Source organism: Amblyraja radiata, chromosome 39, assembly GCF_010909765.2.
Source record: "Amblyraja radiata isolate CabotCenter1 chromosome 39, sAmbRad1.1.pri, whole genome shotgun sequence".
NCBI lineage: Eukaryota > Metazoa > Chordata > Chondrichthyes > Rajiformes > Rajidae > Amblyraja > Amblyraja radiata.
Genome location: NC_045994.1, coordinates 10,093,850 through 10,118,049, shown reverse-complemented (window position 1 = coordinate 10,118,049; position 24,200 = coordinate 10,093,850). Strand labels below are relative to the sequence as shown.

The following is a 24,200-nucleotide window of genomic DNA, read 5'->3' as shown; positions in this document are numbered from 1 at the left end:
ATCGGGATAGATTAAAAAATATGAGCAAATGGTGATATTATTGAGCTGCAATTAAGTTAGTGAACTCATCAATAATTGTATAATTACTTTGTTCTGCAGAACTCACCCATTCCAGCAAAGCTTGTTGAGCCAGTGAAAGCCAGTGAAGCGGCTGCTAAGAAGACACAGCCCAAGGCGAGGTTTGCATCACTTTCATGTAATTAAATGGAGCAGGTGCTTGCCTTTTAAGGAAAAGCTGTAATAGACTTTTGGGATGAATATTTCACCTACCATCATGAGTGACATTGTGGTTGAATAGTTGTGGAGCTGGTTGGGAGTTAGAGGTAGGCTGAGGTCGATCAGTTGTCACGTTTGAGACATCAAATGAACTTGTTTCAACATCGTATGAATGCCTTATAGCTGGAATTCGTCATAAGTCTTTATATGGAAACTGATGGTGACTGAAAATGACATTGTTTTCAGAACATTTTAGTGACGTTAGTCGTGAGGAAAACCTCTTACTGCACATAGAGGAATGAAGCAAATATTTTCCATTTAATTATTGGGCAACACTATAAAAATTGTTCAATGTAGATTATTGAAATGGTACATTTAAGGAGGGTTTCACTGTGACTTGTCATATATGACAATAAAGTATTCAATTCACTCAGAGGGTGGTGGGTGTATGGAACTAGCTACCAGGGGAGGTTGTTGAGACAAGTACTATAGCAATTTCTGGAGAACATTTGGACAGGAACATGGATAGATGTTTGAGGGATATGGGACAAATGCAGGCAGATGGGGCATCTTGGTCAGCATGACAAGTGGGGCCGAAGGATGTCCATGCTGTATGTATGTCTCTGATTATGACTCGAATTATGATTGTTAAATAATCTATTTTGTATTTATTTATTTGAATTAAAAAATACTCATTTGATTACACTTAGCACTAAGATAATAAAAGTGAAAAGCACAAAACTCCTTTGAGAACTCCATGGACTTAGATAAGAATGGTTCATGCTATTCGGCAATTTTCATTCTACTGAATATTTGTTCTTCTGAACTTGATTGGAGTTCGAAGAAAGAAATATTGAAAAGGTTGAAGAAAGATGCATGTTATGATCAATTGAATGTTGGTACCGTATCTTTCCCACACACTAAGGATACTTAATTTTCTCAAGGCTTACAGACCCAACTCCTCCCACTGAGACCTCAATAGCTCCTCGCCAAAGGCCCAAAGCTGGGCAGGCTCCAGCCAACCCAGGGATGCTACCGATTCAGCCCTCACTGACACCACGAAAGAGGCCGTCTGCTCAGGCAGTTGTACCACCAGCAGGTCTGATGAATTGCATCCATCTTCTCTGTCTTTTGTTGAAATGCCTCTATTGTTGGCCTGCAAGAACTGTAATCGATATTTAAATGTTTCCGTCAGATTTCTGGTACAATAATGAGTGGAGAGTGAGCACAAGTGTTAATGCCACCTACTTTTTTGTGCATACAACCTAGTCAAAATGTTTTAACAAACTTCAGTCTTATGGTTTTCCATCTTAGAAGAAGTATTCATAGTAACACTGAGAATTCTAATTTCAATAGAATAATCCAGAGATATCGGTTGGATCTTTTTGTGAGTCAGTGAACGAGAGAACCCCAAGATGATTTTCCCTGCAAGGAAGTATCTATTCTCCTCATGATCTTATACAAGATCACCCCTCATCGTTCAAGCCTGCCTGACCTCTCCTTACAGCTCAGGCCCTCGTCCTGGCAACATCCTCTTAAATCCTCTCTGTATTCCTGCCAGCTCAACAGCATCTTTCCTGTAGTAGGGTGACCCAAACTGAACACAAAATTCCAAATGTGGCCTCATCAACATCTTGTCCAACTGTAACATAACATCCCAACTTCTGAAGGCCAAAGTGCCGAAAGCCTTCTTGACCACCCTATCTAACTGTGATTCCACTTTCAAACAACTGTGTACCTGCACTCATAGATCCCTCTCACCCCATCTCTGGATGACGTGGGGAAGATTGTCTATGTATTGGTTTCAGAGCTCTACATTCTACATAATAGAGACTGCTGCGATGGCACACTCTGTTCCGTCGTAAGATTTCTCTGAATGAACCTTTCTGGGCATTTTTATGATCTCAAAATTGATCATGAATTAAGCAATTTTTCCCCTATGCTTTTCCTGTGTCAATTTTATTGTATGAAGGTGACATAATTTTAAATTCTGTTTAGTGTCTAGTATACAGTTTGGAAAACTACCTTGCTTCCTTCAAGACACAAATTCAAGTTTCCAAAAATGCCAAAACCTTTTGTTACAGTCAATTTAGAGTTCAACGCTGCACTCTCGAACTTGAACTTCCATACTGCACCTAAAATCGGACACGAAAGATGTGGTCTGATTAGATCACTTTGCGGTTTGGCTTTCTTCACTTTTTTGGTCCATGTTGCTTGGCATTCCATTGGCCTCATTGATTGTTGCCTGGAAAAGGTAGACCTGTAGCGGATGAAATCGATAAGAATTATAGATTTACCCTTGGCTCCTGCAGCAATATAAATTATAAATTGTACAAGATATTCTAACTGGTTGGCATATCTTTTATTTCCCAAGCTACCTGAGAATGATTACCTCTGAATTGCTATGTCCAGAAGATTTGGGCAACTTGCCTTGTGCTCTGGATACAAATCACTATAGTTAATGAGGAGCCATCAGATCACATTGTTTACCATGAAGACTCAATTCTTGCCACCTACTCTTTTCCCAACATTTACCAATACCTTTCCCACCATCTAAGTTTACTTGGAAATGTAAAACTTTGAGTTTAATAGTGGAGTTTTGTGCTAAGCTATTTCAAGTCAACTCTGGAGATCAAATTGGATCAAATCTCGAGATTGCTCCTGTCATATGGATGATTCATTCTCAAGGATTGGTCAGGCATGATGATAACCACATATGTAATTGGCATGTGTAGGATTTCACAAGTTTACTTCTGACAGTTTAAATCCGCTGGTTTACATGGAACGAACTTAAGGCTAGGGAATTATAAAACTATTCCACCTTGCTCTGACGAGAAGGAGCGGGTGACGTTTCGGGTCGAGACCCTTCTTCAGACTGAAATCAAGGGAAAGGGAAACGAGAGATATAGAAGATGATGTAGATATCTTTCCAGTTCTTCTCTGTAAGACATTCAGTTGAATCTGCCTTCACTACTCGCTCAGGCAGTTAATTCCAGGTCAGAGATTACTCCCTGCCTGACATGATTTTCCTCATTTCAGTCCCTGCTTCTCTGTCAGGCACGTTAAATCCACATCCTCTATTTCTTGGGTCTATTGTTATCAATTGCTTTGTTCACCACCTTTGGAAATGAATGTTGCATGAACTAGTCTAAGATTGCTGATAATTGAGTCTCAGCTGATATACAGTAAGGATAGGGAAATGGAATAAAGTACTCATTTAATTTGGTTGAATGAGTGCTCAGAGAGCACGTGGTGCCTCTGCATTGCCTCATTCAGGATGTTAATTATTTAACAATCATCCTCCATTACAGCATTGTGTCTCTTATGGGATATTGTTTCTTTGGAATTTGAATTTAAACATTTCAAAATGTAAACAACCATTTTATAGTTTTATAAATCCTCATCTGTCATTAAAAAAATGTACGTAATCCAATCTTTGTATGCCAATTAATTTGGGGCTATTCTGTGGCTTGATTTTTTCTAATACAATTGGCATCAGTTCAAATTGAAAAACAGAAAATAAATCTGTCTTGGGCAAAACAACAGTCTATGTGTTTCCATGTAACCTCCATGCAGTAATCAGACAATATTATTTCTTAAGAACATAGTCTGTCAGTTTCCGTGCGGCTGGCAATTGAAATTGACAAGAATCGCTTCTATTGTCACTCGTGCAAGGATACTCTTTTAAACAATGTACCTTACCGCCTTTCTTATTTTTGACTCGCAGTAACAAAAATAAACTTGCAGCTACTAAAAAGACCTACATTTTTGAGAATCCTGTGGGAGAAATAACTTCACTGTTATGAGTCTGAAACTCAGCCCTTTTTTCCCCATTGACAAATGTTTTTATAACATGATTTTCTATAACACATAGTTTATTAGAAAGGTAAACCATCCCATTATAACAGAATACTGTACTTAAATTTTCCAAAGCACTATTGTACCAAAAATTCAGGACATTATTTCAATTTTCTTTTGCGTTACCTACTTGGAATTCTTTTATGAGTTGCACGGTGGCGCAGCGGTAGAGTTGCTTATTTACAGCGCCAGGGACCCAGGTTCGATCCTGACTATGGTTGCTGTCTGTATGGAGTTTGTACGTTCTCCCCGTGACCGCATGGGTTTTATCCGGGTGCTCCAGTTTGCTCCCACATTCCAAAGAAGTCCAGGTTTGTAGGTTAATTGGCTTCGGTAAAAATTGTGCATTATCCCTAGTGTGTAGGATAGTGCTAGTGTGCGGGGATCGGCATTTAGCGCGGACACAGTGGGCCGATGTGCCTGTTTCCGCAGTGTATCTCTAAGCTAAACTAAACTAATAGAAGATAGACACAAAAAGCTGGAGCAACACAGCGGGACAGCCAGCATCTCTGTTGAGAAGGAATGGGTGACGTTTCGGGTCGAGACCCTCCTTCTTGAATAAGAGAAAGAGTTCAATAGCATCCTTTGTAGGATGTGCTATTTCCAAATGTTTCTCTTCTTACAGGTATTGTACTTGGCACGGCTCATAATAACCAACCCCCTGGCCTGCAACCAGCCCTGCAACAATCAAAACCTCAGCTACAACAACCACAACTGTTGCTGCAGAAAAAGCAGACACAGGCAGTGGCACTGCAGAAACAGGCACAGGCACAACCTCAGCCGCAAGCAACTGCGCAGCAGAAGCTGCCTCAAGCAACAGTGCAGCCTCCTCCAGTCACGCAACAAACTCCAGTGCAACCACAGCTCTTCCTCCAGCAATCACAGCTTCTACAGCAGCAGCAATACCAGCAGCAACAGCAGCAGCAGCAGATAATGGTGCAGCAGGTAAAAGTTACATGCAATTTAATGTGTTGATAGCATTCTCATGGTAAGTCTCCTGCTCTATGTTTTCTGCCTTCGTGCTCACCTTGGTGAGGATATTTCAAAATTACAGCCCATGAAATGTATACGTTCCTATTTGTGGACCTTATCTGGAGATTATTTGGAGCTTGTGTTGGAAAACAACATTGGTGCAATAATTTTAGAAACATAGAAAATAGGTGCAGGAGGAGGCCATTCGGCCCTTCGAGCCAGCACCGCCATTCATTGTGATCATGGCTGATCGTCCCCTATCAATAACCCGTGCCTGCCTTCTCCCCATATCCCTAGACTCCACTAGCCTCTAGAGCTCTATCTAACTCTCTCTTAAATCCATCCAGTGATTTGGCCTCCACTGCCCTCTGTGGGAGGGAATTCCATAAATTCATAACTCTCTGGGTGAAAAAGTGTTTTCTCGCCTCAGTCGTAAATGACCTCCCCTGTATTCTGAGACTGGCCCCTGGTTCTGGACTCGCCCAACATTGAGAACATTTTTCCTGCATCTAGCATGTCCAGTCCTTTTATAAGTTTCTATAAGATCCCAATTTTGCCCATTTTGCACATCAACAGGGAACATCAGAGAACATTATTTTCAAATGAATGTGGCTTACAATGCATCTGAAAATTTCAATCACTGTAATCACTGAACATTTGCTAAATTCTTTGATTTGGTTATGGATTGCTCTGTTTCTGAATGTTGAGAACTGATACAGATGCTGGTTTAGGTTATGCTATTGTGGAGATGGTCATGGGGTTGACAATCGGCTAAGATCTGAAAATCACGGTAAAATAACAAACAAGAAGATTGTTCAGCATTTAATGCTTGTTGTTTGAAAGCCCTATCATACCTACCCCAATATCCTTGGTAACTATTCAGCTTCTTCATCCTCAACAACTGTCCAACTCTTTGTTTAATGGAGCCAACTTTCACTCATTTATTTAGGTAAAACAATACCATAGTGATATAAGAGACACAAAATGCTGGAGTAACTCAGTGGGACAGGCAGCACCTCTGGAGCGAAAGAATGGGTGATGTTTCGGGAAGAATGGGTGATGTTTCGGGTCAAGACCCTTCTTCAGACTGATGTCAGGGGAGTGGGCGGGATAGAGATAGAATGTAGTCGGAGACAGTAAGAAGTGGGAGAACTGGGAAGAGGGAGGGGATGAAGAGAGGGAAAGCAAGGGCTATTTGAAGTTAGAGAAGTCAATGTTCATACCGCTGGGGTGTAAGCTACCCAAGCAAAATATGAGGTGCTGCCCCTCCAATTTGCGCTGGGTCAGGTTGGGTATTGGAGGGGGAATTAAAGTGCTGAGCAACCGGGAGATCAGGTAGGTTAAGGCGGTCTGCGCAGAGGTGTTCAGCGAAACGATCTCTGAACGGTCTCACCGGTGTACAAAAGTGTATCAGTGATATAATACTTCCTCAATTTGTTTCTATATTTTTGGTACTTAATTTAAAATTACAAACTCTGGCTCCACCCACTCACTGAAATGTGAAACTTTATTCTTTCAAAATCCTTTCTCATCTTCCCATACTCCCTCTCTCTTCCCTATGGGTCAAGAGTCGAGAGTGTTTTATTGTCATGTGTCCTAGATAGAATAGAATTCTTACTGACTTGCAGCAGCACAACAGAATATGTAAACATAGTACACTGTAACCTATATAATAAATGAGAAAAATAAGTTCAATGTGTGTGTGCGCATATATCTATACACATACTCGCATATACACATATATACAGATCATATATATATATACTAGACAAAGTGCAGACCCGTTGGGTCTGTTCCACCAACGTGCGGTTGTGGGGGGGGGGGGGAGGCGGCATGCAGCATCACACACTAACTACCCCCCCCCCGCACACGCTAATGGAGGGGAGGAGGGGGGGGGAGAGAGAGAGAGAGGGGGGGGGAGAGAGGGGGAGGAGAGAGGGGGTGCTAAGAGGGGGGTGAGATGAGGGGCGGGGGAGAGGTGGGGAGCAGGGAGGGGGAGGGAGGGTGGAGGGGAGGGGGTAGGGGTGTGTGGAGGGGAGGGGAGTTTAGGGGAGGGATGATGGGGGAGGAGATGGAGGGGAGGAGGGGGAGAAAAAGAGGGGAGAGAGGGGGAGAGGAGAGGAGAGGGGGGGAGGGAGGAGAGGGGGGGAGGAGGGAGGGAGAGGAGAGGGGGGTGAGGAGAGGGAGGGGAGGAGAGGTGGGGAGGGAGGGAGGGGGAGGGGGGGGGGGGGGAGGGGGGGAGGGGGGGAGGGGGAGGAGGGGGGGAGGGAGGAGGAGGGGAGGGGGAAGGAGGAGGAGAGGGGGAAGGAGGAGGGGGGGGAGGGGAGAGGAGGGGGAGGGGAGGAGAGGGGGGAGGAGAGGGGAGGAGAGGGGGGAGAGGAGGAGGGGGGAGGGGATGGGGGGGGAGAGAGTGCCTTTTTACTTCAACCCAAACAACCATTTGCAGGCAGTGCTTTTTTACCTCTAACCATATTTTCATTTTCAAACCAAATTAAGGGTACTCACAGTGCTGTAGACATTTGTCAGTGTCATTCCGAGCTCTGATTGAGGCACACCACTTGCAGAGACTGATTGAGGCACACCACTTGCAGAGACTGATTGAGGCACACCACTTCCTGGTTTTATAGTCCCTCCCCCTCCCTCCAGCAGGGGCAGCAGAGAGAATGGGGAATTTTGTAAAAACATTAATATCTCTGTCAATTTTCATCGACGGGAAAAATCCTCGGCACACATGCGGCGGAGGGGGGCTCTGAGCGAGGTGGCCAAAATGACGGCCGTAGGTGGCCGCGTACCCTCGGAAATCGCAGCACAGAAAGCCAAAACCGGTCAAGAACAGACTTTTAGTAATATAGATATATATATATATGGTGGTGATGCTAAATTTTGAAACACCATTGCTAACTTCCATAATCAGGCTTTGCATCACTGAGTTCATGTGGTATCCACACTATCACTGTCCCCTTATTTCCCCCATTCCCCAGGCCTTTATCTTTGTAACAAGTGGCCAGTGTGGTACTTTGAATGCCTTACCAAACCCCATGCGCACCATTCCCTGGTATCATTAATTAAACTAGTTGGGGGCAGGGTGGAACTTGCTTCAGTACAGATAGAAACAGGGAAATGGTACCGGGGGCAATAGCAATTTAAATGGAAACATTTTGGTATGTGAAAGGAAGCCGTGCACTTTTAGTGCTGCATCTGTGCATCAGCAGGTCATGCAAAGTTTGCAATGCAATTATTTTTAAGATATTCTGGAGTGCTTTTTTTTGTTTTGAATTCTGGAGACCCTTTATATATTTTGGAATTTTACAAATGGAACTATGCAGCTTGCAAGTACATTACTAGCCCAAGATTGTATATTTTATTAATTCAGGCTTAGATAAGGTTTTTGTGTTGGTGTACCAATGTGGCAATATATTGATCATGCACAAAATGCGCAATGATAGGTAGAATATGATGCCGTGGCAATCAATTTTATATTTGAAACTGTCATTTTTCTAAATATCCCCTATGTGTATTTGTGCAAAGTAATTGTGCAGCAACTTCAATAGTTAATTATATTAAAAAGGAAGACAAGTGCAGAGAAACTTCATCATTTTTTATGATTTAATTTCTTCATATTATCAATCATTGGTCTGGTCTACCTTTTATTCTGTTTGATTGGGTTTTCTATTTTACAGAATGCTTACAATTTCACCATCTATTTGTCAACTCATTGATCATGACTGCCCATGACTGCCCAGTGTATATAGAAGTCATGCACTAGTGTGTAAATAAGTCCCGCAGAACATTATTTTGCCAACTCATTTAATTACCTCTGCAATTAGTGGTTGTCTAGACTTATGATTATATTGCTAGTATTCCTGGTCCTGAGTTAGAAGACTAGGTTTAGGTTGTAGGTTTGAACAACTATAATTTAATTTTGTTTAGTTTAGTTTACACATAAAGTATGGAAACAGGCCCTTCGGCCCACCAAGTCCATGCCAACCATCGATCACCCATACACTATCCTACTTTTGCATCTAGGGGCAATTTACAGAAGTCAATTTAACGTACAAACCTGCACATCTTTGAAAGGTGGGAAGAAACCGAAGCATCCGGATAAAGCCCATGCGGTGACAGAGAGAACATACAAACTTCACACACGTGGTTAGGATCGAACCCGGGTTTCTGGAGATGTGAGGGAACAGCTCTAACGTTATGTTCTCTGTTCAGTTTGAACATATAATTTAGACTGACAAAGTGTACAATTGGAATAAATGCTGCTTTTGAAAAAAGCATGCATTCCAAGGCCAAGACTGCATGCCTTGGCCAGAAACCCTCTCGTAACTTATGATATTAAAACCAAAAAGTCATCTTGTTCTTGCCTATAAACCTCTGGCCCACTGTCTTTATGTAAAAATGTCACAACACGGCAAACTATTTTATATTGTTTAAATCATTTTAAGATTTCATTTCAATTATGCGCTGAATAAACTTGTCTCATTCCCTTTACCTCAATCTACTTGCTCCAGATTGATGTTTATTTTACTGCAGTCAAGCTTATCCTTTGATAAAGCAGACTTGTGGTGCCTGTATTTATACTGGTCAGTCATCATCTGGCATTGGTGAAATCCAAGTTGTCAACTTATTCCTTTTCCTTTTTCATTATTTTATTCTTTATATTATTGATTTATTTTAATTGATTTTGAGTGTTTTATTTGCATGTGTTTGTGCGCCAGTACCACGCGATACAGCAAGGCCAGCAACAAGTAATGCAACATCAGATGATGCAGAATTTCTATCTCCAGCAACACCAGCTTTCCACAGCCATGCAGCAGATGCAGTTTGCGAGCCAGCACCCTGCTAATGTCCAGCCGCAGCTGACTGCAGCACACACACAATTGCCCCTTCCGCAGCAACATGCTGCAGGTGCACAAGCAGCCTCTCAGGAACAGGGAATGGTAAGAGTTTGCAAATTGAGCGTTTAAACCCTTATAATACAAACATTTGCAGAGAAGTGAGATGTGCCTTTATGGGCAGATGAGTGGGAAGCATGGGCCAAGAGACCAATACACCTCGTAAATCAGCAGCACCAGGGTACAGCTGGTAGAACTGCTTCCTCACAGCTCCTGTAATCTAGGTTCAATCCTGACCTCCATCTTGCCTGTGTGGAGTTTGCCCATTCTGCACGTGACCATGTGGGTTTTCTCCAGTTGGTCTGGTTTCCTCCCATATTCCAAAGACATACAGTTTGGTTGGTTAGTTGAGTACCATATATTGTCCCACGTATCAAGTAGATAATATTTGTAGACTCTTAGGCTGATTAACGGATTAGTATAGAGGATGGGTTACAGGGAAAATGAGCGGGGAATGGGATTGCTCATTGAGCAAGCATAAAACTGATGTGCCAAAATGCCCTTCTCCTATGTCATAAGGAAATAAGAGAATATATTGTTACCCCAACATTTATACAAATATGAAATTTACACCTAATTAAAGTTTTCATTAACAAAAAAAATATTGCTTATAATTGTGCAGCCTGTCATACTTACATTGCTGTTTGCAATGAAGCAATTTTGTTCACTCCTTCCCCCTGTGGTCATCTTTCTAATACAGGCTATGTCTAATTGTTTCCATTTTCATACAGTCAGCGTTCATACCTAAAAAAATAAAAAAGAGGTATTTCTCTGATTTCAACCCCTAGTCCACACAAGCCACAAAATTGGCCAAATCTGATTTTTCCAAGTGATAATGTTACATGGAAATTGTAGGCACTAAAATGAATCAGCTTCGCAACTGCTAGACAAAGCTGTCTGAACTATTTTATGATTTAGCTTAGGTTGGATTATTATTGCATGCATTGAGGTACAGTGAAAAGCTTTTGTTGCGTGCTAACCAGTCAGTGGAAAACTATGCATGATTGCATTCGAGCAATCCACAGTGTACAGATATACAGGATAAAGGGAATAACATGAATAACGTTCAGTACAAGGTAAAATCCGATCAAGGATAGTCCGAGGGTCTCCAATGAAGTAGATAGTAGCTCAGGACTGTTCTCTAGTTGTTGGTAGGATGGTTCAGTTACCTGTTATCTGCTCGACAACTGAACCACAACAACGAGAGAGCTACCAGAAATCACGTGCTACATGAAAACTTTCACGGCGTTTTTGTTTTCTTAATCCTGGAAAGCAAAAGCAGAAATCAGAATAAGTGTGCTCAGATTGAATTTGAATACTGTATCATTATAGATCAGTATGTCTTTAACAGTTGCTGTTCATTTGGTGAAACTGATTTGTGCGGCAAGTTTGCGCAGCGGTAGAGTTGCTGCCGTACAGTTATTACAGAGCCAGAGACGTGGGTTCGATCCTGGCTACAGGTGCTTGTCTGTATGGAGTATGTATATTCACCCCATGACCTGCGTGGGTTTTCTCCGAGAATTTCGGTTTCCTACCACACTCCAAAGACTTGCAGGTTTGTAGGTTAATTGGTTTGGTATAAATGTAAAAAATATCCTTACTGTAGGATAGTGTTAATGTGTGGGGATCGCTGGTCGGTGCGGACTTGGTGGGCCGAAGGGCTTGCTTCCGCACTGTATCTATCTCTAAACGAAACAATCACTCCCAAAGCCGCATTTTGACCACTGTTTGTGATTGCAGGTGTATGTTGTGTAATGCACTGATTTCCGCTGGCTGGTTTCCCTTGCAGACCCAGGTTCCACTGCCGCAGCCACCGCCTCCACCACCACCGCCGCAGGTGGCACCAAACCCGTCTCCAAAACTGGTGCCGGTGTCTGTGACTCCTCCGTTGTCCCCCAAGACTCAGCGTGCAGGGCACAGGAGGATTCTGAGCGATGTCACGTACAGTGCAGTATTTGGAGTTCCAGTCAGTAAATCAACCCAGCTGCTGGCTGCTGCTGCTGCAGAGGCTGGTTTAAACAAATCCAAGTAGGTTTCATTTATTTTGATAATGAACAGTCATTTCCTTGCCTGGTGTAATTATAATCATTTGTCTTGAAGGAATTGCAATAAATTTTATGGTTCGAGCAGACAATATAATCTATTATGACTCCTTAAAGTCTCTTCCTATCTTTCTTTATAGAACATAGAACAGTATAGCACAACAATAGACTCTTTGGCCCACAATATCTGTACCGAACATGATGCCAAGACCATTTTAACTACCTGCACATCATGCATATCCACTTGCCTTTCCAAGTTTCAAATGCCTCTATTATTCTGCCTCAATCACCCTCAATTTGTTCCGCTCAAGTGTCGTTATTCAGCTGGCTTTTTAAATGCACCATGCAGGCTGTATATTCTATTCCATTCCGTAACGAGTTACAAATTCACACCTCTTTAAGAGCAAATGGTAATTCCAGACACCAAGTGATGTTCCTGTTTCGGAACGGAGTACTCAATATTATATCTGTCAGTACTTCAATGAATAATCACTGGCTCTTTTGTTTAACCCCAATCTCACTCAAAAACACAATCCCTCCACCCCTCATGTTCAATAGTGCTTTATTGTCACATGTACAAAACACAGTGAATTTCTTGTGTAGAAAGGAACTGCAGTTGCAGGTTTAAACCTGCACTGCTGGAGTTATTGTATTTCCAAAGTTCGATCCACGCACTAGGTCTTATGGAGTTGGTCTTACCAACTGTACCTAGTCCAGGAATTCTTGGGGGAATTCCTAGTCCAATCTAAGGCATTCAGCTCTGCGTAGAGCATAAATTGAATTTGGACCACTCTGACTGCAATACAAGGGGAATACATTTATCTACAAAACTATTGGGTTGTTCTTAACTGAATTTAGTGACAGAAGGGTGTGTTTAATACGTTGAAACCAACCAAAGTAAGGTATTCACCACAAGACCTTTTTCCAATCAGGTCAGCAACCACCACTCCCTCAGGCTCTCCTAGGACTTCCCAACAAAATGTGTACAATCCTCCTGATGTTTCTACATGGAACCCATTTGCTGATGACAATTTCTCCAAGCTTACTGCAGAGGAACTACTCAACAAGGACTTTGAAAAGCTCAAAGAGAGTAAGTATAAAATTGAAGAATACTTCACAAGAGTAGTGGGCAGCACGGTGGCGCAGCGGTAGAGTTGCTGACTTACAGAGACTCGGGTTCAATCCTGACTATGGATGCTTGTATGTACGGAATTTGATGCTCTCCCCAGGATCTGCGTGCTTTTTCACCGAGTGCTCCGGTTGCCTCCCACACGAAAGACGTACAGGTCTGTTAGGTAATTGGCTTGGTAAATTTGTAAATTGCCCCTAGTATGTGTAGGATAGTGTTAGTGTACGGGATCGTCAGGGACTCGGTGGGCCGAAGGGCCTATTTCCGCACTTTATCTCTAAACTAAACTAAAGTAATCCAGTCAGTGTAACCCCCTCCACCTTTCATTGTATCACTGAAGTTTATTCTCCAATTATCAAATTATTTTTTGAAGGTTTGACCTGTCTCCCCACTTATGAATTGTCATGAATTAGTAATATTGAACGTCCTGAAAATCTTTCAAATGAAGCAGATGAATTAATTCCGAAAGTGGACAAAGAAAATTCACGTGATCAAATTAAGCGTTCAATCCAGCATTATTTTAGCACTTGGGAATGAATGATGGTGTAACTTTGATCTTTCGTAGAACAAAGGGAAAATGTAGTAGCCATTAGCATAATTGAGAGTGAGTGTGGCTACTTCTGTATGGTTAACCATATTTTCATTCCTGTTTACTTCACAAAGACACCACATTTCCAAGCGTGCTGTCGATTAACACAAACAATTTAAATCCTGTGTTTTTCCGAGTGTATCTGGGCTCTTGGCATCATTAGAAGAAATGCTGCTGCTGCAGCTTGAGCAATGCAGCAACTATTGATTCTTAACTATTCCCAGTTGCACTGTTGAAATTTGATTCCTTTATTGTCATTCAGACCTTTCGGTCTGAGCGAAATTACGTTGCCTGCAGTCATACACAGTAACAATAAATAACAAAACATACAAATTAACATCCACCACAGTGAGTTCACCAAGCACCTCCTCACTGTGATGGAGGCAAAAGTCTTAGTCTCTGTCTCTTCCCTCCTTGTTCTCCCTCTGCGCTGAGGCGATCGATCCAGGCCAAAGATGCCGCTCTCCAGTCCAGCGGACCTCCGTGGTGATGTCGCCGCTGCCGAAAGCCGGAACGCCGTCTCCGCTCCGAGTCGGCCCACCACAGCCTCAGCTCCGAGTCCCGCTGCATCAGCTCCGAGTCCCGCAGCCACAGCTCCGAGTCCCGCAGCCTCAGCTCCGAGTCCCGCTGCATCAGCTCCGAGTCCCGCAGCCTCAGCTCCGAGTCCCGCTGCATCAGCTCCGAGTCCCGCAGCCTCAGCTCCGAGTCCCGCAGCCACAGCTCCGAGTCCCGCAGCCTCAGCTCCGAGTCCCGCTGCATCAGCTCCGAGTCCCGCAGCATCAGCTCCGAGTCCCGCTGCAACAGCTCCGAGTCCCGCAGCCTCAGCTCCGGGCCGCTGCAACAGCTCCGAGTCCCGCAGCCTCAGATCCGGGCAGCTGCATCAGCTCCGAGTCCCGCTGCATCAGCTCCGAGTCCCGCTGCAACAGCTCCGAGTCCCGCAGCCTCAGCTCTGAGTCCCGCAGCCTCAGCTCCGGGCCGCTGCAACAGCTCCGAGTCCCGCAGCCTCAGCTCCGGGCCGCTGCATCAGCTCAGAGTCCCGCAGCCTCAGCTCCGGGCCGCCGCATCAGCTCCGAGTCCCGCTGCAACAGCTCCGAGTCCCGCAGCCTCAGCTCCGGGCCGCTGCCGAAAGCTGGAACGCCGCATCAGCGAGTCGAGCCACCGCTGCCTCGGCCCCGAAGACGGCCAGCCTCGCGTTGGTAAGTCCTGGCTGGCTCTGCCTCCGGAACCTCAAGGTCGGTCGCAGGTTGGAGACTGCCAGCTCCGCCATTAGGCCTCAGCGCAGACGGAGGCAGAGAAGGGGGATACGACAAGAAAAAGTCGCATTCCCCCGAAGGGAGAGACAAAAAAAACATGTTTCACCCCCCCCCCTCCCATAACACAACCTAATAAACTAAAACTTAGCCAAAACAAGACAAAAAAAACAACAACAAAAAGTAAAGACAGACGGACTGCAGGCGAGCCGCAGCTGTTAACAGCGCCGCCACTTCCGGAAACTAGTTGGAACCGTGGAACTGAGCAGATTAATGTTCTTTAATGCAAGTCTCACGGTGCTTTTGATAAAATGATAGAGCTACAATTGAATAAAAGCACATTTTTGTAAATTGCCTAGCAGATCCACATACTCCCCTTGGAGATCCTTATGCTGGTTATGAACTGAGGCATGTGTTATTTACATTCCATACCATGTGAGGGCAGCCATCAAAGAGATTAGTTTTGGAAGCTACACTAACATAGGCAGAAAGTAACGAATCACAAAAAAATTGCTCTATTTTCATTTTAGTTCTTTTGAACAGAAGTTTTGTTTCGATTGGAAAATATATTTGGAAGGCGTTTGAGGGATGCATTATTTTGAGTTCAAATGAAGTGGGAGAGGTAGATGTGTGAAGAATATTAGGAAGATGTTGCTATAATGATTGAGTATTATGCCTTTCCAGTGAAGCAGTGCAAAACCCAATTAATCGATTGTTATTGTGCACTACAGTGTACTGGAAGAGCACGAAGAGACTTGGACAGAATTATCTGTGACCTTGATAACTAATTTAATTCCTTTTTTATTTGTCTTTGATTTTTCTGAGTGTCTGTTTTTGCTTTCCCTCTTAACTTTGTGAACATTCTTTGAATCATTTTTGTTTCTCATTTAATTCTATTTTTCTATTCACTGACAATGAAAATAAAATGTTGATTTAAATTGCACCCTAAGTGTTCCAAAATACTAAATTATGAAACAAATGTTGAATGAAACAACAAATCATCAACATTCTGTCAACATCCATGATAATCCATCAATTATTAAAATGACTATTAAATTAAAGCTAAAAAATAGCCAATAGACAATAGGTGCAGGAGTAGGCCATTTGGCCCTTTGAGCCAGCACCACCATTCAATGTGATCATGGCTGATCATCCCCAATCAGTACCCCGTTCCTGCCTTCTCCCCATATCCCCTGACCGCTATTTTTAGGAGCCCTATCTAGCTCTCTCTTGAAAGCATCCAGAGAACCTGCCTCCGCCGCCCTCTGAGGCAGAGAATTCCACAGACTCACCACTCTCTGTGAGAAAAAGTGTTTCCTCGTCTCCGTTCTAAATGGCTTACTCCTTATCCTTAACCTGTGGCCCCTGGCTAAAATGGTTATTAATCCGAGTTCTATTGGAAAAAAAAGTACATTATTTATTACAGCCTTCCTATTCCTTGAGTACCTATGTATTTTTGACTTGTTTAAATTATTTTACTTTAGTTTATTGTCACGTGTACTGAGGTACAGTGAAAAGCCTTTGTTGTGTGCTAACCAGTCAGCAGAAAGACAATACATGATTGCAATCGAGCCATTCACAGTGTATAGATACATGATAAATGGAATAACGCAAATACCGTTTAGTGCAAGATAAAGCCAGATAAAGATTAAATTAACCACAGTCGGATGTGCTGTGATTAATTGGTGAACAAATGTTTTTCATTGTAGTGATTTTGCTTTTTGCCTTTGGTGCAAAACATTTATTTAAAGTGGACAACATTTTTATTTAATTGTTTCTGAATTTCACAGGCAAGGTTGAGAAGACTGATGCAGCCACTGAGAGTCTTATGCCAGGGCTTCCAGCTACGCAGGTGCAGGTGCAGGCAGATGCTTTTGGAATAGATCCCTTTTCCTCTGGGACAGGTTAGTATGCAAACCAATCTTAAGCGTAGCAGTTTTACTTCCTAAAATAGTGCTGCGTTCCATGTTGAAAATGCGGCCAGTGCACTGAAGGTCAGGCACCACGATAATAAAAGCAGATTTATGTTGGTTTGAGTGACGACCTTCCTTAAGGGAAGTGACATGAAACAAAAGAAAATGAAGGATGTAGGTTGATCAACCTACACATTATGTCATGTGTTCAACATTTAGTTAATTCTTAGAACTTGCATTTTGGGATAATTTCTCAAATCAAAAAACATTGGTATGGGCCTGTTGGACCAAATGAATCTGTATCAACAGTAAAATTGAAGTCAGCGACCGAAGATAGATGGATCATTTTTATGATGTATAATTGTTCTCTGCTTCTTTCCTCCCTCTTTGCTGTTCCTTGTTGTCTTCTGCTCTTCTACCTACTCTCATCTACTACATTGGTTCAGCTGAAAAGTCTTCAGAACTACTGGTTCCAGATGCTGCCATTCCGCCAATTAACGCGCCCGATCCATTCACTCCTGTACCATCATCTGACCCGCCAGGTAAATAATTACTGGGTGCGCCTTTGGATCCCATCCAGAGCTGAAGCTGGGATAGTTGAGACCTTTCAGATTGCAGCTAACAGCTTTTGTTTATCAGGTTGAGCAAGGCTATTATTAACAGTTTTCTGGAGATCAAGATCGTGAAGGGTTGTTTTAAATGGACCAGTTCGCCTCCATTTCATCTCTTTAGAGTTATGAGCCCCTACTCCCAAAGATGAAGACACTTATCCGTCACCTCACTTAAAGCCTGCTGCTCGCTTGTTATTGAGCATTTAAATAGGTATACTTCACCGAGAGGTTCTGTAGCAAATGAATCAAACATGGGCTTTATAACGTAAACCTAAGCTTCTGTCAATCCAAAATCCAAAAGCCTCAGAAACATTTAACCATACCCTAAATACAAATCAAATTTAGCTCTGGCTCTTGAGAAATGTTCCTGAGTTGAAAAATTTGCACAATACTGTCTGGCTACCAACGATGTGGAGAGGTTAAATTGGTTTTTGGATTGGTAACTTTCTACAGGAGAGAGTTACTCAATGCTGCAAAGTACTGGAAAGAGAATAGCTGAACCTTCCCATGGTGACACATTGCACTATTACATTCCAAGCTGGGGGAAAAAAACACTGCTGAGAACAAAGATGTAAGGTTTCAATCCTCTGGTCGTTTCTGTGTCTTTAAGTGAGAGTGTTCAAGTCTTTCTGCATAACCTCTTTTTATTCCTGCTTGCATTTTCGGAGGCAGTGATTATACCTGCTGTTATGACCATATTGCACAGTGCTAAAAACAGCTCCTGCAGGCCCATACTTCCCATCAAACAGCAACCCGCTTTAGAAGTCGCTTAACACTGAGAACAGCATGTAACACAAGCTTGAAGCATTTGGAACATCAGAGAAGGCCAAGTTTTGTTGCCTTGCCTGTAGTTCAAGGTAATATTCCTGTAACATATCAGTGAAGGCTCAATATTGTACAAAGCTTAAGAGACGTCTGTTTCTAACATGGGACTCGATCTACCCTGCAGAGAGTTCACACTGGGAATGGTAATCAGAAAATGTTTCAGGTGTAGAGCGACCCTCTGTGTTTCTATTGAAGGAACAAAGTTGGGTTAAAGTTTTGCTGTCGAAGGGACACTTCATTGCTGGCAAAAAGCATTATGAATTTGCACAATTCCCCTAGGTTCAACTCAAGCTATCTTTACCATCTGTGTTGCTGGCTTTTTTGTGCGGGAGAGAAAACATAAAAGTGTCCCAAAGTGTCAGTTGGGGACAGAATCCAAGGTTTTAACTATCTATCAAATGATGCATCTTAAACAATTTTAAATGCCCTCTGCTTTTTAGATTCTGTAATCCAATAATGCCTCTGATTTAGTTTTTGCCCTGGAATTTGGCTGTTGATTAAATTCTCAATCTGGTTAGTACAAAATCAATCATGGAAGATCAATATGAGACTTTTCCCATGGGCTCGAATTAATATTGTCATTCAAACATTGATTGGCAATGGCTGACATGTGGGACATTCACCAGTGTTTTATTCTAAAGCATTGCATCCTATTACATCTCATTTTTTACATTGAGACTATCTGCATTGGTATCTTTTTTTCCCACTCTACTTCTACACTCCTTGCTATTAAAGTGAGTTTTTTATAAAGCAAAAGTAATGCACTGTAGCTTTGTGCTGAAATCCATAAAACTGTACATTGGAAGTAACTTGCATTCCCTTCGACGTGCCTATGACGCTCTGTTCCAATTCTTTGACATTGAACATAATGAACAGTGCCTGCCTGTGTTGACACTTGATTTTGATCCCACCAAATGAAAGCATTCGAAGTTCACTGATTTCCTAAGTACACCATAAAACACAAATAATGAGAAATGAGTAAATCCGTGATTGCATCCTACAGGCGTGCTTTAGTATTGTCTCTCAAACCCTACTCCTTCAACCAGAATGTTACCAGCTGACTAAAGTGTGTTACTATAATAATAATAATAATAATAATAATAATAGATTCCTGAACAAGCTTTGCCATTTGGACACACAAGAGACTGCAGATGTTGGAATCTTGAGCAAAAACAAATTGCTGGAGGAACTCAGTGGGTCAGGCAGCATCTGTAGAGGAAATAGATAGACGACTATTCGGTCGGACTCCTTTTCTTCAGTCTTGAAAAAAGGTTCCAAACCTGAAACATTGACTGTCCACGTCCCCCATAGATGCTGCTGACCCGCTGATTTCCTCAGGCAGTTTGCTTTTTTTATTCAGAGTTTACCATTTGTGATTTCACTCACCACATTGCATTTATTTGGTTTCACTCAATATCTTTGAACCATTGGAAGATTGTTTGAAAAGAGCAGTTTTAAGCACATTATTAAATTTTTATAGTTATATTGATTTCTGAGAAGAATAAGGGAACATGTTATTTCTGAAAAAGGATGTTAGAAATTGAATTGTTTAAATCTTTTTCAGAAATATTTTGGGGCCCTTGAATTGTATGGGTGCTTTGAGAACTCGTCTATGGGTTCCAGTGCCTGCAGTATATGCAATGGTAGTCCTACACTTATTTTCTGTATTGTAGTTCAGTTGGCATCCATAGTTTGAATAGCAGTGGAAGATCAACAAGGATTCCTGCTCCTTGTTGCAAGACAATAATGGGAAGCAAATGTAATATCACATTTGGGAGACTATAATCTCCCATCACCTATTGTTGAGTAGTCAAATGACTGGTCATCAAAGCAGGGCAGGTTGCACTGAGGAGTTTCTGTGATAGATCTATGCATTAAGTATTAAAGGAACAATATCAGTGGTTTACAGTAGAAGTCACTGGATGGTAATCTACTATTAAGATTGCACCCACTGCACATGGATATACCATTGTCACCATCTGTCTCCTCTGATTTAAAACCTGAAAGACTGTGATACGTCACTATTACATGGAGGTTGAATTGATGAAAATAAAATGGCAGGAACACATTTCTTTCGCCATTTCCCTCCCTCTATGCCTTTCCTTCCTAAGCTGTTAGTTTCAGAACCCTTTAAAGATCCTGTGGAAATCAGTGTTTTGTAAATTATTATAAAATGTTGTACACAAGGTTGACAACCTGGGTGAAGGTCAAAATTCTTTAATATGCCACTATCCTGGAATTTTAACTAATGCTTTGCATAGTAATAAGAGCTCAATGCCAAAGCCAGCGGTTTTATAAGTGAAATTTATATTTGTAGAACTACAGGATTTTCATGCTGGGACTGTTTTCCTGGACTTTACTGGATTTTCAGTGCAAAATAAAAACCTGCGATTTTATTGTCAAATTATTCAACTAAATATTATCTCTTGATAGGCTTTTATAACATTCACATCTTAGGAGGAGTTGTGCCTGAAACTATTTGAATCATAATTGCAACATACACTTTGGGAATTAGTGACTTCCAGATTGCTCAGTATTTTACGGCTTGTGAGCTGGTGCGAATCCCTCAATTAACCTGTGTTATGTAATTTGATTTTTTGCTGAACGACAGTTATTTTTTACTCTATGCTTGCATTTCATATTATATCCGTTTTCATTGTTCTCTCCTTCATCTCTTGATGCAGAAAAGCTCATAGAGGGTCTGAAGTCCCCTGAGACTTCCTTTCTGCTTCCTGACCTTCTATCTCTTGCTGACCCCTTTGGGAGTAATGAGGATAATATCAATGGTAAAATAAAAAATATCTGGGTGTATTGTTCTCAGCGTGCATGACCATCTTATAGGAATCTGGAGTATTTTCAACTGTTAGTTTCAGCCCCTTTTTGCGATCCTGTAAAAATCAATGTTTTATAAATCACGATTATAACACATTGTACACAAAGTTGGCGTCCTGGGTGAATATTTGTTCTAAGTCTCCCACTATTTATTAAAAATTGTCTATTTAAGGGCCCCTTTATTTGGCATTTTCAGTGTGAAAATTTGGTGCATTCTCACCAGTACGGTACACACATTAAAAGCAAAAGATGGCAGCAAAATGATATGAACCCTGTCGCTTTGGTAGGGCATTGTAACACTGTCATATGGCAATTACTTTGGTCTATGCATCCAGTCATCAGTAATTGGTCCCCAATCAGTTGTGTAAAATGCCTGACATTTGAATTTAGGGGTTGGAGTTGAAAATTCTCTTGTTCCTATTCTTGACACTTCCATTGACTCTGCTTGTGTTTCTGTCTGTCACAGTACATTGTGAGTTGTTTATCGTGTCAGCTTCTTGCCCTGTTCCATCATGTAGCATTTTTCTATAGTGGATGGTGATTGTGGTGTGACAGTCTGTGCCTTTTTCTAATGTGTCTGTAACTGCCTCAAGAAACACCCAGCTGCAACAGGGTATGCCTGCGTTACGTTGGCATTTTAATGGATCTCCTAGTTAACAGACCCATGACTGCAACTTCTCATTTGCCTGAATCCTGTTTGTGACAAGAAAAAAATTGTCCATTATTGATCAGTTGATTTGTATAAGCAGTGATACCAATTATCCAACGGGAAAACCCAAGTTATTTTTGCAGAGCTCTGGGGGGGGGGAAAGCGCGAACAATGCATTCAAGTATTGTTCCTATGACATCTACATTATTTGCCATTAATATTTGTTTGGCAACATTTTGCTTGCCCCATCATAATTGTGTTCATTCTGCATTCTGTTGAAATGTGTCACTGAGTCATGGCACATTGCAGAATCCTAATTTTCTACTCCACCAGCTTTAATGTGAATTATTGTGAATAGCTCAGTATTCTATTTATAGACTGAAACATAATTCTGATTCTCCTAAACACAGTCCTAATGAGATTAAGTAATTTTAGTTTTAATTTCTTTCAAAGTACTTCAGTTAAACTTTCTTTGAGAATAATCTGAAGGAATTTAGTTGCTATGTCTAAGTCTCCATCAATACTACAAAGAGTTAAGGGCTTATTATCGTAGAGTATAATATGGAAGGGTAGAATTATCTAAAGCTTTGCCCATTTACCTTCACGCTCTGTGGCAGCTTGGCTGTTTTCTTGATGCACCTTAACATCTTTCAATTGTCTGCTTGCATTTAATTATTTGTTTGTGCCCTGAATCAAAAGGAAATGCTGAGGTAGTGGTGGGAAATCTCATACCTGGATTTGAGTCTACAAAGACTCAGCAACTGGCACCACTGCAAGTGGAAGCTTTGGGTGCCGTGGCCGTTATAAACTCCTCAGGTTGGTATACTCATTGCATTTAACATCAGTACCTAACATTGTTAGGCTCCCAAATAATTTGCACATTGTTTGTTTTTGAATCGGCAAATTATTCCTGCTAATGTGCACTTTACTGCAATTTACCTCCTTCTTCTTCCTCCCCTTTGTTCTGGTTCATGGGTTCTTTTTCCGAGAAGCCAGAAGATGGCCTTTATGGAATATTTACGTTGTACGGTTTTTATTCTTGAATCAATGTTGGGGATTTGAATAAATGACACAATGAATAACAGTACTGAAAATCCGAAATAAATACTGAAGCACTGATGGAATTTGAACAAAGACCTTCAACCTGAATGTGAAGGAAAGAACTGCAGATGCTGGTTTAAATCAAAGGTAGACACAAAATGCTGGAGTAACTCAGCAGGTTGGGCAGCATCTCTGGAGAGAAGGAATGGGTGACCTTTCGGGTCGAGACCCTTCAGTCTGAAGAAAGGTCTCGACCTAAAACATCACCCATTCCTTGTCTCCAGAGATGCTGCCTGACCGGCTGAGTTACCCCAGCATTTTGTGTCTACCTTCAACCTGAAACTTTGTTTTTCTTAGCTGCCTTAAGTTTCCAACTTTTTCTGTTTAATTTGTTAGGTTAATAGTTTAACATACAGTATCTGGATGGTCTTTATTCAAGGGATGCATTCAGGCTAACCAGAGAATAAGACATGGGAAAGAGCACCTGATAACTGATTGAACAGGAGGATATTGACATGATATTGAACAGGATATTGACATGATATTGAACAGGAGGATATTGACAATGATATTGAACAGGAGGATATTGACATGATATTGAACAGGAGGATATTGACATGATATTGAACAGGAGGATATTGACATGATATTGAACAGGAGGATATTGACAATGTTAGCGCCAATACGAGGGTTGGTTGAAAAGTTCTGGCAATGTTTCTTGATGGCGCTGCGATGTGACAGGTTAATATACAACTGCTCTCCACTCATTCTTGATACGTTCTTGCTTTTATTCGGAGACGTTAAAGATGTTTCTGTTTCCAATGCTCTTTAAATAGACGTTACTGAATAATCCATGTTTTATATATATATGTTACGAAGCTATACGGCAAGGTGAGATAATTTCCTCAGACGTGAGGAAAAAGTTATTTTTCCATTAGAATAATTGGAATTTGGATGGGGCAATTCATATAGATTTGATTGTGTGTTTAGGAAGGGAGTTGTATAAATATTGAGGCAAAAGTAATTGCAAGGATACAAATAATTAACTGGGGGTGTATAACCAATGAAGATTGTTCTTTGAAAAGAGAATAATGTCCTCTTCTGTAGCATAGTGTACTGTAGTGATCACTACTTTTCAGGATGTAATTATGTTAGAGTGTTGGTGGTGGGAGAAAAATAGAAATGTGTTAGGTTATGGAGGCCATAAAATGGTTCAAACATTACAATTGTAGCTAGTTCTTCAAATGATGTCTTCAGTTATTACATTCCTGTCTGTAGTGTAGTGAAAATAAAAGTAGCCTTGCCTTGTAACAGGTTTGGTTCCTCCATTTTGAGTTTCCACACTCCACACAGTGCAGAGCTTACCTTGTGTTGC

At 41.7% G+C, this 24,200-nt stretch overlaps 1 protein-coding gene across 10 annotated transcripts in view; it reads left to right on the top strand.

Moving 5' to 3' along the window:
- aak1 (AP2 associated kinase 1) overlaps positions 1 to 24,200 on the top strand; it is a 98,952-nt gene that overhangs the window by 47,274 nt on the left and 27,478 nt on the right. For 4 of the 10 annotated variants that reach the window (XM_033013773.1, XM_033013771.1, XM_033013776.1 and 1 more), the window contains exons 9-18: positions 100 to 179; positions 1,161 to 1,315; positions 4,700 to 5,019; positions 9,768 to 9,989; positions 11,734 to 11,972; positions 12,919 to 13,076; positions 16,745 to 16,858; positions 17,314 to 17,409; positions 20,988 to 21,089; positions 22,484 to 22,600. In XM_033013773.1, the coding sequence (XP_032869664.1) occupies positions 100 to 179; positions 1,161 to 1,315; positions 4,700 to 5,019; positions 9,768 to 9,989; positions 11,734 to 11,972; positions 12,919 to 13,076; positions 16,745 to 16,858; positions 17,314 to 17,409; positions 20,988 to 21,089; positions 22,484 to 22,600 (1,603 nt within the window). The remainder of the gene's footprint in view (positions 1 to 99; positions 180 to 1,160; positions 1,316 to 4,699; positions 5,020 to 9,767; positions 9,990 to 11,733; positions 11,973 to 12,918; positions 13,077 to 16,744; positions 16,859 to 17,313; positions 17,410 to 20,987; positions 21,090 to 22,483; positions 22,601 to 24,200) is intronic. The other 6 variants (XM_033013778.1, XM_033013772.1, XM_033013774.1 and 3 more) reach the window with 6 other exon arrangements.